This window comes from Chionomys nivalis, chromosome 3 (assembly GCF_950005125.1).
Source record: "Chionomys nivalis chromosome 3, mChiNiv1.1, whole genome shotgun sequence".
Taxonomy (NCBI): Eukaryota; Metazoa; Chordata; class Mammalia; order Rodentia; family Cricetidae; genus Chionomys; species Chionomys nivalis.
In genome coordinates, this window is record NC_080088.1 from 97,333,713 (window position 1) to 97,349,502 (window position 15,790).

The 15,790-nt window shown below is 52.5% G+C and overlaps 1 protein-coding gene across 1 annotated transcript; it reads right to left on the reverse strand.

Moving 5' to 3' along the window:
- Positions 1 to 6,959: 6,959 nt before the first annotated feature.
- Myl10 (myosin light chain 10) lies at positions 6,960 to 15,456 on the reverse strand. Its single transcript, XM_057765423.1, is given in 5 exon segments — positions 6,960 to 7,058; positions 7,158 to 7,206; positions 9,747 to 9,825; positions 13,166 to 13,303; positions 15,366 to 15,456. Coding segments are annotated over 5 exon segments (405 nt in total). The 5' UTR covers positions 15,406 to 15,456.
- Between the last annotated feature and the right edge of the window lie 334 nt (positions 15,457 to 15,790).

Consider the following 15,790-nt stretch of genomic DNA (forward strand, 5'->3'; position numbering starts at 1 on the left):
GGAGGGTAGATCAGGACGTGCGCACTGGCCCTTGGACACCCCAGAGAAGACACAGAAAGCAGATGAATTTGGGGGGGGGGGGAGTGTGCATCCAGCAGGCTCTGGCAGCCCGGTGCCTTCTGTCCATGTCTCAAGCTGCCTATGCTCGTCCCCTGGGTATCTGCAAATGTTCTGCAGTGACCCTCTTCCCTGAATTTGGAGATCATCAAGGATGTAATAGGGTCCTGTGTGCACATGGCAGAGAGCTTAGGGACCGTGCTATAAGCTTGCAAGCTACTTTTTGTTGTTACTAATTTTTTATTTTTTGAGACAGGGTTTCTCTGTGTAGTCCTGGCTATCCTGGGACTCACTCTGTAAACCAGGCTGGCCGAACCCAGAGATCCACCTGCCTCTGCCTCTAGAGAACTGGGACTAAAGGCGTGCACCACCACCACCCGGCTGCAAACTATTTTTAATGCGCTTTTGTGCATGTTCATGTGAAGGTTCATGACTGTGAGTGTGCATGAATGAACATATAGAGGCCAGAAGAAAACCTTAGGTCTTCCTCAAGGACATGGTCACTTTTATTTGTTTTGTTTGCTTGTTTGAGATAGAGTCTCTCATTGATCTGGAGCTTGCCAATCAGGTTAGGCTGTCTGGTCGTTAAGACCCAAGATTTAACCTGTCTCTGCCTTAAGTACGGATCTCAGAGCCTGGTTTTTTGCATAAGTTTTAGAGATGGGACTCGTGCTTGCAATGCAAGCTTTACAGACTGAACCCAGCGCACAAGCTATTTTTCATTTTTACAGGAAACTTAAAGTTGTGATTCAGAGGTAGCTGAGGCAGCTGCAACTCGCATTCAAACTTGTTGGCCTCAAAATTACACGCTTTTAAAACTCTGCGCCATCTCGAAGTCAGGAAGAAACAGAAGCCAAGCAAAGTGGCTCCGTGTCCAGTAGATGGCGCTGTGGAGCCACAAACGCAGTCTGTGCGCGTTCCATACACACCCGGCGGACAGGAGTCCCCAACCCAGGCGCCAGGCTCTGCAGCAAACTCCAACGGAATAGTGCTGGATGAGGGCGTGGGGGTGGGCATCCATCCTATCTCTCTGAGTACGATATGAGGACCCAGAGAGGTTGTCAGTGACCTAGAGGTGACACAGCCTTAGAAGCAGAACGGGAGTTTCCTGACCCTACATACCCCCACTGAGATCCCTGATCTGGCCCCCCATGCCACACAGTCTCCTCAGTTCCCAGCCAAACAAGACACAGAAACTCTCTGAAGTTTGATGGGAGCCAGACTTACCCTGCCTCCACGCTTGTGGGTGGACATTCCAATGAAACTGAAGGCACAGGCTTTGAAGCTAAATTCTGGATTACGGTAGCTCCACATGGCCTGTTCCTCCCAACCCTGCACCCACCGCCCACCGCCACTCCTATCCAGTGTCCCTGTGGCACCAAGAAGTCTGGGTCCCAATGCCCCACCCTCTCCAAACACAGACATTAGCACCCAACACCCGGATAGCAGGTCTTGGGTAAGAATGAGGGAGGCCGGCAGCTAGGTCTTGAGTTGGCTTCTGAGCCTTGATCCTGAGCCACTGTGTGTGTCTTTCTGTTCCTGCCTGCTGTGAACTCCATGAGAGTATCTGGATAGTGGAAAGGTGCTAAGGGCCTTTATCTTACTGTTTAAGGAGTGTCAGAACTGTCCGAGGGTTGTTTCCCTACCTGACCATCAATATAGCCTTGTCTTCTGAGACAACTGAGCCAGGCTCAGTCTAGACAAGTCAAGGATATAAAGACAAGGGTTTGCATGAGCCCTACAACACCACTGACAGGGCACTGGACCCAGCCTCTCCTTCATTCCCCAGCCAGCACGGGGTCAACATGAGGGAGCCAGAGCCACAGCAAGCCAGGAAAGGCTATGGGGTGCTGTTGCTGTTGGTGAGCGTGGCCTCAGAAAACTTCAAGAAATAGCCAGGTGTCAAGTGCAGAATGTCCCTCTCAATGGCCCTGAGCAGGTACTTAAGTCACCAAGAAGTTTGGCTTCCAGGAAGATTAACTCTGGGTTTATGATGGCGCCAGACCACAAGCTCCAGATAAGCTGGAGTTCATCTTTCTGTCTGCCTGTAAGTAGCCATGCTTCCCTGGCTCCGACCTGCCTCTGGGGGGTTCAGGATCAACTTCACTGCTGAAAGAAAGTGGGATCAGTGAGCTGGAAAGAGGACTTGGAGGTTAAGTGTATGTAGTTCGCTTCCATAGGACCCAAGTTTAGTTCTCAGCACCTGTAACTGACAGCGTCTTCATGTGCACATGCATGTGCACACACACACATACACACATGCACACCCATGCACACACAAACGCACACACATGCACACATGCATATACATAACAAAAATAAAAACAAATCTTTAAAAAAAAAGAAAAGAGAAAGAAAATTGAGGGTCAAGACTAAAAAGCTGATTCAGTGGAAAGAGTATGACAGTTCTGGGATCAGTATTCCAGAAAATTCTAAAGTTGTCTCCTTTAACACAGTCTCTCTAGGACCTCTTCTCCAGAACTCACTGACAAAAACCTCAATGATTCTCATTCCACTTCCATGATTTTTGATTATCACTAAATATATACCCATCTTTTTACTAACATCAACCTGTGGATATACATTTGCTTTGTTTAAATTTATTTCTTTTTTGGAGTGATGGTGAGCAAAGCCAGGGTCCTCAATGTCCTTCCACTGAGATGTGCTCCTAGCCCTACATTTACTTAGCATTTAAACTTGTTTATTTTGAAATAGGTCTTCATCATGCAACCCAGCCACATCAAAATTAAAAAGAGAGAGAGAGAGAGAGAGAGAGAGACAGGGAGAGAGAGGGAGAGAGAGAGAGAGAGAGAGAGAGAGAGAGAGAGAGAGAGAGAGAGAGAGAGAGAGAGACAGGGAGAGAGAGGGAGAGAGAGAGAGAGAGAGAGAGAGAGAGAGAGAGAGAGAGAGAGGTAGTGGTAGAAAGCCTGTGTGCCCCAGCCAATACTGGGCATGGCTCCCTGATAGACCACTGGCCTAGAATCCCCCAGTGAGGGGCTGGGGTGTGGCTCAGTGGTAGAGCCCCTGCCTAGAATCCCCCAGTGAGGGGCTGGGGTGTGGCTCAGTGGTAGAGCAGCTGCCTAGAATCCCCCAGTGAGGGGCTGGAAGCATGGCTCAATGACAGAGCACTTACTTAGAGCTATGATAGAGCCTAGTACTTAGGGACTCCCGATTCCATCTCCTGTACCATCAAAAATATAGAGATGTAGTCTCCTCCAAAGTTGCTATGATGACCCCATAATGGAGATGTCTCATGTCAAGCAAGGTCTGTCCCTCTTCTACCGTGTTATCCCTCTGTCCTTAGGCCCCACCCTCCTGTGGTCAGCAAAGGCTCCCAGAGAGATTCCCGCTTGCTCAGCCAGCTTCAAACCCCTGGGGTTCATCCTGGAAAGGCCTTCAAAGGCCTTGACCATTCTTGAGTGGGTTCCAGGACAGAATCTGCTCTTGGAGGCAATTTAGCCAGCCACAGGGGTGGAAAGAATGTCCCCATTCTCTTAACAGCGACCCCCTCTTGATTTATAGGTGGGGGTCACTGTCCGAAGCCCCCCCCCCCCGGCGGATGGATCCTGAGTGGAAAATGAGAGGCCAAGAGCCAGGCGTCTGGCCGGGCTAATTACCCTCAATGAGATACAGCTGCTTGGGGGAGCCGGCTGAGGGCCCAGGCAGGGCCAACTCCCTGTCCCAGCTCTCTGGGGACCCGAAGACCTGTCTGGACTTGTAGCCCATCACCTACCTGGTCTGGTCAGGGTTTACCAAGCATTCTAGGAGATCCAGTTTGGCCAGTTTATAAAAAAACTGGAAACTGGAAAAATGGTCTCTGATTGTCCCTAAGATGCCAAGGGACACCTGAGTCCAATCTTCTTATGGGGAGACTGAAGAATAGACTGGTCAGGTAGGTTTGGTGGAGGCCTAGGGAGGGTCCAGTCCTGAAATGAAATACAGTACCAGGTCTGGCCACATAGAGTGATCTCCGTCGGACTTGGGGCTTCAGGCTGATTCTCTGGGGATCTTAGAGTTGGGTGGACTTTTTGTTGTTGCTGTCTTTCTTTTTGTTTTTTGAGACAGGGTTTCTCTGTAGCTTTGGAGTCTGTCCTAGAACTAGCTCCTGTAGACCAGGCTGGTCTCGAACTCACAGAGATCTTCCTGCCTCTGCTTTCTGTGTGCTGGGATTAAAGGCGTGCGCCACCACTGCCTGGTGAGTTGGTGAACTTTGACTCCACTCAACACCAGGCCTACTGCAGGGGTCTAAGGACATTGTGGTGAACAAAACCCCACCTGAACCCCACTCTTTTGCACCTACAATTCCCAGCAAGAATACCTGCCGGGCCAGCTAGGCTCAGTGGGGAAAAGTGCTGTTCATGAGCCTGACAACTTTTCTATCCCAGAGGAGGAAAACAACCCACATAAGCTGAACTCCACAGGAGCAGTCAAACGGGTGTGTGGACATGAACACACACACGTAATAATACGTATGCTTGAGTATCAGGTATTCTGAAAGGGACTGTGTCTGGGATTTAAGCCCGTGTCACTGCACTGAGGCCATAGCCAGGTTGGAGTAGCAGAGTGAGAGAGTTCCAAACAGAGGAGTCGCCGCAAGCAAAGACCCGGTGTCCAGAGGAAGTATCAGGAAAAGTAGGAGTCCAGCATGTTCTTAAACTGTGCTGTTGTTTTGCAGAGTTGAGGACTGGACCACGGGTTTTAAGCTTACCAGGCAGGTGCTCTACCACTGAGCCACACCCCAGCCCCTCTCTGGGGGATTCTAGGCAGGTGCTCTACCACTGAGCCACACCCCAGCCCCTCTCTGGGGGATTCTAGGTAGGTGCTCTACCACTGAGCCACACCCCAGCCCCTCACTGGGGGATTCTAGGCAGGGGCTCTACCACTGAGTCACACCCCAGCCCCTCACTGGGGGATTCTAGGCAGGGGCTCTACCACTGAGCCACACCCCAGCCCCTCACTGGGGGATTCTAAGCAGGTGCTCTACCACTGAGCCACACCCCAGCCCCTCACTGGGGGATTCTAGGCAGGCAATCTCCCACTGAGCAACAACTCCTTGCATTGAGAGGGTCTTACTAAGTTCCTCAAGAGCTCACACAGTTCAACAGGTGTTAATGATGACCACTGCACTCTGCACTGTGAACAGATGAAGAAGAGGAAGGAGGAAGGTGAGTGTCCTCTTTCCATGCACCTCCTCTCTAACCTGTGGAATCCCTTCGACCTCTACACTGGCTGGCCAGCATCCCTAGTGATCCAGGGCCCCTGCAGGATGGCAGGCCCTGCTGTCAGGGAGCCGGAATCTCAAGGAAGGGGTGTCAGAAGTTACATGAGGCACCCACTCCCTGTAGCCCTGGCCCTGTTTCCTTCTATGGGACAAACGGGTCTGACAAGTCTTCAGTGGCGTCAACAGCACTCAGTTCACGATTTCCACAAAAGCCAGTCTTAGAAAGCAAGGACTCTTGTAGAAGCCTTGGCCTCCTCTCTAGTGGATAGTCCTCTGGTACCCAGGCCAGGAGATGCAGGCTGATGGGGAAACCCCTCTCATCCCCTACCCTGAGAGATGAGAAAGTCAAACGCTGCATGCTTCCTAAGTCTGTCTGTCTAACTGGGCATCAGTCCCTCTCTTCCTCCCTCCTCTTTCTTCCTTGTCTCCCTCCTTCTCTCTCTCTCTCTCTCTCTCTCTCTCTCTCTCTCTCTCTCTCTCTCTCTCTCTCTCTGTGTGTGTGTCTCTCCCTCCCTCTCCCTCTCCCTCCCTCCCCTTCCCCCCCTCCCTCTCCTATTGTTTTGTTTATTGGAGAAAGGATCCCATAGGCCTGGTCAGCCTCAAACTTGCAGTCACCTTGGGCCGAACACTCTGAATGTACGTGTCAACATAAATCCTTCCCCTGGAAGTTGGTTTCTCAGCTGTCTTGTTACAGGGGCAAAAAAAGTAGGGAGCCAGGGAGATAGCTTAGCATGTGAAGGCACTTGTTGCCAAGTTTGAGACCTCAGTTTGAGTACCAGGACCCAGATGGTGGAAGGAGAGTGCCAATGCCCCATGTGTCCTCTGACTTCCACATGTATGCTTACATACATACATACATACACAAATTTTTTGAATAACTATGATGTTTTTCATTGTTACTATGTGGGGTTAAAAATAACATACAGATACACACACACATGGTGGGGATGGGACAGATATGAGACCTTTGTCAAAATCTATGTGCCCCCAGAATCTCCTGGCCTCTGCCTAATCTTTTTGCATTCTTGGTGGTGTCTTTGGTGGGCAGGCATTTCTAATCACATGAAGTCCCCTTTAGCCCAGGCTAGTCCGTCTTCAGTGCCATGCGTGAGGATAAAGAGTTCTCCGCCTACCCTTTAAATGTCCCCGCGTGAATCTCTCCTCTCCAACTCTGCCTGTGCCCCCCTGCTTCTGCCTAGTGTCTCCTTTTCTGTCCCACCCTCCTCCCCACTCGTGTCCCAGCTTTGGTCCATCTGAGGATCTTTCTCCCCGTGGTCCTCATGACCCTACTGCACATGAGCAACCCTGTCTCATCCAGGCGCCTCACAGACGCTAGGTGCTCAATAAAACCCCCATCAACGAAGACAATGCCCTGTGGGCCAGATGGGGGCATTAAAACCATCAAACCCGGCTCATCAAGAACAGCTGAGCAGAGCTAGAGGCCCAAACATTTTGGAAAAACTAGCAAAGAGGGGAATGTTTCACTGTCTTCCCGACCAGAGCCCTAACCACGCAAACATCACCCAGATGGACATCTCTGTGTTATTTATTCCCACTTCAGCCCTGGGCTCCGGGGGTGATGGAGACTGTTTTTCCTGCACACGCTAGCAATGGGAGCTGTGTGCTGGTCCCCCCACCCAGCCAGTCTTGGCTGACTCCAGGTATGGAGGAGGGGCGTCTTCTAGTCCTTCTCCTCGCCATGTGTGATGACATAGCACAGATTCCTGTAGTCTAAGTTGCCACAGACATCAGGTGGGAACGCTGCAAACATCTGCTTGACCTGGGAGAGGGAGCAGAGGGTCAGGTTAGATGGGGGAGATGGAAGAAAGAGGAATCAGAGCAGGAAATCTATAGGAATCCCCTCAAAGCCCACACATACCTCCTCCTCACTGAAGCGGTCAGCCTGGGTCATGAGCTTTTCCTTAATGCTGGTGGTGGAGAGAAGCCATCATGTCTTGTGGAAGAGCTGCCTGGTGACCACGTGGACACGACATTCCTAGGAGAGCTCTGGCCTAGGGGACCCCAGCCTAGGGCTGATTCTCCCAGCCCCAAAGCATCTCTTTGAGTCCTAACTGCTTCTCTGGCAACCTGTACTCTTCTAGCAACCATGGAGGACAGAATGAAAAAATCTTGAGACTCCAACATGACCTGAAGGCCACTGAAATGCCCAGAGTTTGCTAACCATCAACCTAGACTGCTGGGGGGGGGCTCCTTTGTCTTTTATCAAGGGATGGAACCCAGGACTTGGGTCATGTTAGGGGAATGATCATCTACTGCCCCTCCCTGGGGGATTCTAGGCAGGGGCTCTACCACTGAGCCACACCCCAGCCCCTCACTGGGGGATTCTAGGCAGGGGCTCTACCACTGAGCCACACCCCAGAGCCCCTCACTGAATCACTCAAGGTAGACACTCTACCCTCAAATTATGTCCCCAGTCTTCTTTGCTTTGTCTTTCTTCTTTTCTCTTCTTTCTTTGCTTTCTGTTGTTGTTTTCACTGTTTATTTTTTAATAAAGCATTTCTCTGTGTAGCCCTGGACGTCCTAGAACTCATTCTGTAGACATGGCTGGCTTCAAACTCTGAGATCTGCCTATCTCTGCCTCCCGAGTGCTGGGATTAAAGGCTTGCACTGTCACCACCTGATTTCTCTTTACTTTCTGTTTTGAGATGTCTCACTAAGTTTATCAGGCTGGCCTTGAACTCATCTGTGACTCTGTTTGGCCCTGCCTCTCCTACCTCAGAGTAGCTGGAACGACCAGCCTGGCCCCACCTTGGCTTCTCCTTGGTGCCTCTTCCAACTTGTTTTGGCTGTCAGCCCACCAGCATTTCCCAGACTATGTCACACTGTACAAGAGCATCATGGGAAGTTGCAGCCCAGTCTTCCCATGGGTCTCTTTAGAACTTGAGTTCTAAAGTGCAAGAATCCCCTTTATCTAGGGAAAACCGAAGCTTGGGAGGGCTTCCAATCTGCCTGCTATCCCAGAGGGAGGATGTGGCAGGGTTGGGCCTATCTCCTTGGGATCCAGGGGGGAAATTACTGGAGGTGGGGCCAGCACCCAGTTCTGCATGAGAACTGAGAAGGGGCCTGCAAGCTTCAGGAGGCTCTGTGGGCAAGGATGGGATCAGAGAGCTCAGCAGAGCCTCTGCTCTCAGGACATGCTCCGGCGCCGGCGGTGGCAGGCCCTGCTTGGTTAGGGAGCAACACACATTTTCCATTGTTTGTTACTATGGGACAGTCACAGTTTCCAGGTTGCCAAAGCTAGGGACTCTGCAGAGACTCTGTTTCAAACAGATCCACTTCTGTGGCCTGTCTGGCCAGCAGCCCCGTGTTCTATGTCCCCACAGACCAGGACTGTTCCTTCCATTGCCAGAATGAGTGCCCCAGGGACGTCCCTTCCTCTCGCCCACCTCAGTGCTATCTTCATATTCCTGGGAGTCCCAGTCATGCCAAGGGTTTTTTTCTGGCTCCTCTAGAGTCAGGAATGAGCCACAGATCCCAAGGATAGGGTTTTGGTTTGATGTGCCCTTGGTAGTTCCTCTGCACTCCAGGAAGCCTGACTCAGAGCCTCTGCAGACAGTATTTAAGAAGGGACGTGCACGTGTCTCCATCAGACTGCATCCACCCTCTCCTCCACCCTGCTGGGGGAAGCTCCTGTGGATGGCCAGACCCATCAACACCTGAACCCCTAAAGAATGGCTGTCACTGGGTACACATCTATCCTGGCTAAGGAGGGGCCATCTCACCAGCCAGGTTTGGAAGGGACAGCTTGGAGGTTAACCCAGTTTCCAGGGAGCCTGACCTTGGCTCTTTGTGCCTCCTGTGTGCATATGGCACAGACCACCACAGCGGAATCCACCTCTGTGATGGCAGCCCGATGGCCTGCAGAACAGCTTCCCACGGACACTTTATACCCAGGCGTCCCAAGCTGAGCTGGGCACTGATGTCCCCATCTGGTACTGCCTTCTCCTCAAGCTCTGTGTACCACTGGCCCTGGCTTCTGGATCTTTGCTGGCCAGTCCTTCCCATTCCACTCCCATATCCACAGGCTATAACCCCCCCACACCCCCTCACACACCCCCACCCCCGCCCGCTTCTTCCAGGCTCCAGGCTATTCCTCTCCCCCCAGGCCAGTTTAGTAGTCCAAGCACACTAAGCCGGGATTCATGCTCTGTTCTCACATCTGAAATGCCATTCCCACCCTACACTGGACAACCTGTATGCATCCCTCAAGGCCCCCCCACCCTTCTCCATCCTCAGCACTCAGAAGCACTCCTTGGCCCATGCCACACTGCCCATCCACTCTCACACACAGAGAGAGGGAGACACCAAGGCCTGGGAGGGAGGAGGCTGTGGTGGCCTGGCTGTGGCCTCTACCCACTGGATGGATGTTAACCCTGCTCAGGGGAGTTCTGAGGGGGAAGGAGGCAGACCTGACATCCACTCTGGTGTGCCTCAGCTGAGAACTTACAAGTCAGCCTTGACAAAGCCTTTTCCTTCCGTGTCAAACACTTTGAAGGCATGCAGTATGGTCTCTTCCGGGTCCGTGCCTAGAGATCGCAGATACAGGACAGGGAGAACAAAAGGGTAGTGAGGACTCTCAGAGGTGGTGCCAAGCTGAGCAGGAAAAACAGGCAACGACCCCAACTTCCACTGAGCCACACCCACAGCTCCTCGCTGGGGGGTTCTAGGCAGTGGCTCTATCACTGAGCCACACCCCACAGACTCTGAATCATTTATTTCAGTAACAATTTCCTTCAAAGCCGCAGAAGTGGCACAAGAGGAACAATTCCGGCTGCACTGCCACCCAGCCCATGGGCCACCTCCCTACCTCGGGTGACCCAATCTTGAAGACCTCACCAATGAACTCCAACCTCAGCCCCACGATCAGAGGTCTTTTCCCTTCACTTAGAGCCTCTGTGTGTAACTTGAGTCAAGAAGGAATCATCTCATGATTGCTGCTCCCTCACCCCCAGACCTCAGCTTTGAGACCTTAGACAAGTCACCTGACCTCCCTGAGCTTCAGTTTCTTCATCTGTGAAATGGGGGCCACTGTCAGGAGAGTGGAGAGCACAGTGAGTGCTCCGTCGGGGAATCTATGTGCAGTGGAGCAGGTTGTTTGCAACTAAATGTACGCAGTGCACCTAGGTTTCTGTAAAACCACCAAGCTCTTCAAACAGTTTCTCTTGTACCATATTTGTGGCTTTGAAGAAAGTTGTTACCAAAATAAATGAATCTGAGACTGGAGGCATGGTTTAGTGGTAGAGCCCCTGCCTAGAATCCCCCAGTGAGGGGCTGGGGTGTGGCTCAGTGGTAGAGCACCTGCCTAGAATCCCCCAGTGAGGGGTTGCGGTGTGGCTCAGTGGTAGAGCACCTGCCTAGAATCCCCCAGTGAGGGGTTGCGGTGTGGCTCAGTGTCTACCTGAATGGCAACCGGTGCCCTGACATCCATGGTCAGGCCTTTATCCTCATCATGCTGGCCCACACCTGGCTCAGAGTGGACCTCATCAAGGCCCTGCACTGCCAAGAGTTCAAAGGTCTTTTTGCCACACTATGTACAGGACTAGCTGGCTGGTCACTGCTAATGGCCTGGAATTTTATTTTATTTTGCTCTGCTGTTGTTGTTTGTTGTGGTGGGGTTTTTGGTTTTGTTTTGGTTTTGACTACATGCCATCTAGCCCAGGCTGGTCTACAACTTGCTGTATAGCTGAGGCTGGCTTTGAACTCCTGATGCTCCTGCTTCCCTCCTCCCAAATACTGGGATTTCAGGTATGTGCCACCACACGGGTTAACAGATAGGCTTTAATAAAGTCAATGAATCAGAGCTACCAATCCATCTCTGCTCTGAGCCCAGCTCCAGGCCTGGGCTTCACCACATGGACATAGAGCTCTCTAGGGCTCCCCATCAGACTAGGGCAGAGCCCACTTATTTCCCCCATCAGAATGAATCAGGCCTGTCTGTGTCTCCTCCATTAGACTAAGTCAGGGCTCTGTGCCTCCCTCATCAGACTACATGAGGGACCTGTGTCTCTCCTGTAAGAATATGTCCCCTATCAGAATGGGTCAGACCCTTGTATGTCTTCTCTATCACCTGGGAATAAGGGCTTCGTTCCCTCTGAGCAATAACTAGAGCCGGTGTGTCCATCCCAGGTACGCTTAGCAGCAGAGTTGAGGGTAGCTTGAAGGTAGAGAGGCTAAAGGGTGCAGGGGTGCTGATAGGGGCTGGCTGGAGCCCCAGCCTCCAAGCCCACCGCTTCCCAATTCTATCAATTAGCTAAAACCCCCGTGTCCCTCTAAAGAGTCTGGGCAGTTGGAACAGGTCTGCAGTTGGCCCCCATCATCTTCCTGGGGTCCAAGTGTTGGATCTTGTTAGCTCTGGCCTGACTGTGGGACACTCACCTCAGCCAGCCACTCCCTGCCTTGTCCCCAGAGAGGGCCTCTGCTTTTTATGTGGAGACCCATAAAAAGCCCTGTGTGGTGGCTCCCTGCCATTGTGAGCAGTCAAAGGACCGTCTCCTTGTCTCAATTAACGGCTGCGGCTGCGATGGTGCCCGTCCCAGCCCACTGCCCTCCCTGCTGCCAGCCTCTCACGCAGCCCTAGACAAGTTTGCATGACAGGACCAGCTGGAGCCCCGGGCCTGGAACCCCAGCAAAGATGAGAACAAGATGCAGTTCGAGGTCCCCAGCGGGGCTTCGGTCGTCACTCTGACTTAGCCACAGACTAAGTGAGCCTCGTGCCTCCATCTCTTCTCTGTAAAACAGGTCATCACAGTTAAAAGTGGTGCCCCTTTCTGTGAGCACCCAAAAGAGGCCATAAATGAACCTACTGTTCATCTCCAGTACACAGGTCACCCAGGGCTAGAGACAGCATCCTCTGCTCTACCACTGGGGGATTCTAGGCAGGGGCTCTACCACTGAGCCACACCCAGCCCCTCACTGGGGGATTCTAGGCAGGGGCTCTACCACTGAGCCACACCCCAGCCCCTCACTGGGGGATTCTAAGCAGATGCTCTACCACTGAGCCACACCCCAGCCCCTCACTGGGGGATTCTAGGCAGGGGCTCTACCACTGAGCCACACCCCAGCCCCTCACTGGGGGATTCTAGGCAGGGGCTCTACATCTGAGCCACACCCCAGCCCTGAGTGGATATGCTAGGCAAGGGCTCTACTAAAATACAGAACACAAATCAGCCCACTCATTCTCACTGACTCACTCTGTGAGGGAGTCCATATCTTAACATTAAAGTTTAGGGGCAGCCATGGCCCAGGGTGCCCCATTCCACCACAGAACCCTCAAGTTCAGGGATGTGTTCACTGGGGAGTTCCCAGAGCCAAGGAGGATCAGAGATGACCCATCTTCTATTCCCAAGCCTGGAGCTGTGTCTCAGGAATATGGAGCAGTTAGAACTGGATCTATTCCAGTTTTCTTTTGCTGGGGTACCAGGGGCAGGCACCACAAAGTCAGTGAACGTCCTCCGACTCCTCAACACCGAGAAGAGCTCCCCACTTCTTTCCGTGGAGACCGCAGTGACTCCAGAACAGAACAAGCCTAGCAGTGGGATCAGCCACAAGTTGATCCCAGGCGGGGCGGGATTAGAATGGGAGGAAGGCAAAGTGAACAGGGGAAAGTGGAACTTGGAGTGAAGCGGGTGGATGGGTATTGTCCTGATAGTGGGCAGAGGGATGACAAGGGAGGGGTCAATCACAGTGCTCTCCACTGTGCATACAGAGGTGGAAACTGAGGCAGAGTCCGGGCCAATGTGTACAGCCAGGGGATAGTATCTGGGAATCTTACCATGTTTCCATCTGTGGTTATAAAACATAAGGGCCAAGCAGGTGGGTGTGTCTATTTCCCGCTCCCAGCCCTGGGCCCCCCAAATCCTCACTCACCCTTGAGTTTCTCCCCAAACATGGTCAGGAAGACTGTGAAGTTGATGGGCCCTGGAGCTTCCTTCACCATGGCTTCCAGCTCCTCATTCTTGACATTTATGCGACCTAGAGAGGAGAGGACACAAGTTCAAGGACAGCCTCAGTGTCTCCTGCTCCTGCTGCCCCGCCCACCTCCAGCGGGCACTGTCCATCCACTAGGGAAACTTCAGGGAGAACACTGGAGTCTACAGGCTGCTGCCTCCACCCTTGCCCCCGTTTCTGTCCGTCCATCCATCTATCCATCCATCCATCCATTATTCCATCTATCCACCCATCCATCCATCCATCTTCCTAGAAAGCAGAGCCATCCATCTGTCCGTCCATCCGTCCATCTATCCATCCATCCATCCATCCATCTTCCTAGAAAGCAGAGCCATCCATCTGTCCGTCCATCCGTCCATCCATCCATCCATCCATCCATCCATCTTCCTAGAAAGCAGAGCCATCGTCCGTCCATCCATCCATCCATCCATCCATCCATCCATCCATCCATCCATCCATTCATCCATTTTCCTAGAAAGCAGAGCCAGCCAGCCAGCCATCCACCTACCCATCCAGCCAGCCAGCCAGCCATCCACCTACCCATCCAGCCAGCCAGCCAGCCAGCCAGCCAGTCATCTTCCTAGAAAGCAGAGCCGTCCATCTGTCCATCTGTCCGTCCATGCATGCATGCATGCATGCATCCATCCATCCATCCATCTTCCCAGAAAGCAGAGCCAGCCACTCTGCATCTCCCTTTAACAGACTAGCACAACAACAACAAATGAACAAACAAGCAAACCGAGGCTGGAAGAAGTAGAAGTGGGAGTGTGTAGGGAGCCTCAGGTCTCATGCATTCCTGGACATGGGAACCCTGGTTTCTGCATGGTCCCAGTGGGCACTCAGGTTCCTAGGACCTCAAAAACTCCACCCATATTGGTACCTTAGTTAATCAACTCCAGGTTTTCCCCAATCCCAGCTCTCTACTATTTTATTTTGAGTCAATGTTTGGCCAAGTAGTCTAGGCTATCCGTGAACCCAAACTCCACTTGCCTTGGTGTGTGAGTTTTGGGGTTACAGGCACGTACTACCGCAGCCTTATGACCTCTCAGTGCCCCAGAGCCTTTGCACAATGTCAAAAATTATCTCATGATGTCCTCCCTAGCCACCAAGTCCTCCTGCCCCATGGAAACCTTCCCCTCCACTGTGCCCCTCGCTGTGGCTGCTTTGGCTTACCATTAGCTCACTCTAAAACCCAAGGTCCCAAACTGCCTCAGCTTCCGCTTTACCCACCCAGTGCTGCGAAGGTGTCCCTCAGGTCCTCCTTGTCGATGAAGCCATCCCGGTTCTGGTCCATGATAGTGAAGGCCTGATGAAGACATGGACCCTGAGCCCCAGGGCCAACCCAGATCAGCCGGTCCCACCCCCTCTCTCGAGATCCATGACAGAAGGACCCTCAATGAGGAGCCCCCAGCTTCTCAGAGCGCCAACGTAGTTGAGTGCGCACAGCATCCTGGGAACTGTAGTCCACCCTCCCTCAGCCTCTACCCTAAGTGCTTTGGGACTCCACACTCCTTGTCTCATTTCAAGAGCACAGTGACTCAGAGAGGGAAACCGAGGCTCAGCGAGGGAAACTGAAGCTTGAGGAGGTAAATCGAGGCTCAGAAAGGGAAGGTAGAGAGCAGCGAGCCACCTCCGCAGGCGCAAAGGCAGCCGCGAAGACCTTGAAGAATGTTGACAGTGTGGGCAGTCACTGTGGACAACCTCTGAGAATTCCAGTAATCCTCTGTGATGGTTCGTCTCTGTTTTTGACAACTTGACTAGATTTAGGATCACTATGGAAACACCTCTGAGCGCATCTGTGAGGAGTTTTCTAGACTGGGTTAACGCAGGAGGGAAAACCCACCTTAAGTGAGGGCGGCACGATCTCATGGGCAGGGTTTCTCATTGAATGAAAAGGAGAAGCAAGCAGGGCACCAGCCTTCATCTCTGCTTTCTGACTGAATGCTGTGTGAGCAGCTCACGTTCCTGCCGCCACACCTTCCCTAACCCTGACCGACAGTACCCTCAGACTGTGAGCCGGAGTTAGCCCTTCCTTCCTTAAGATGCTTTTTCCAGGCATGTCGTGGCTGCAGAAAGAAAGTAGCCAATACAGGTGCCCAGTGTCTCCAGGGCCACCGACCAACCTCTTTAAACTCCTGAATCTGGGACTGGTCGAACATGGAGAAGACATTGGAACTGGCTGTGCCTTCTGCTCTCTTCCGGGCTCTTCTGGGTGCCTGTGGAGAAGAGGTGAATCCTTGTGGCCATTGCTTCCTCCAGAGGTCAGCAGTCACCAGTGCCAGGCCACAGGTCCCTGAACGCCATGGTCCAGGTACCACAGTCCTTCTTCCCTGTACACACAGCAGCCGGTTGAAGCGGTGCACCGAGTTTCACAATTAGTTGTGACAGCTAATGACTGTCAACCTGACAGGGCCTAGGGCCACTGTGGAGACAAACCCTGGGCATGTCTGTGAGGGAGTTTCTAGACTAGTTAATGGAGGTGAGAAGACCCACCCTAAATGTGGGTAGCATCATCCCACGGCCTGGGGTCCTGAACTGAGCACC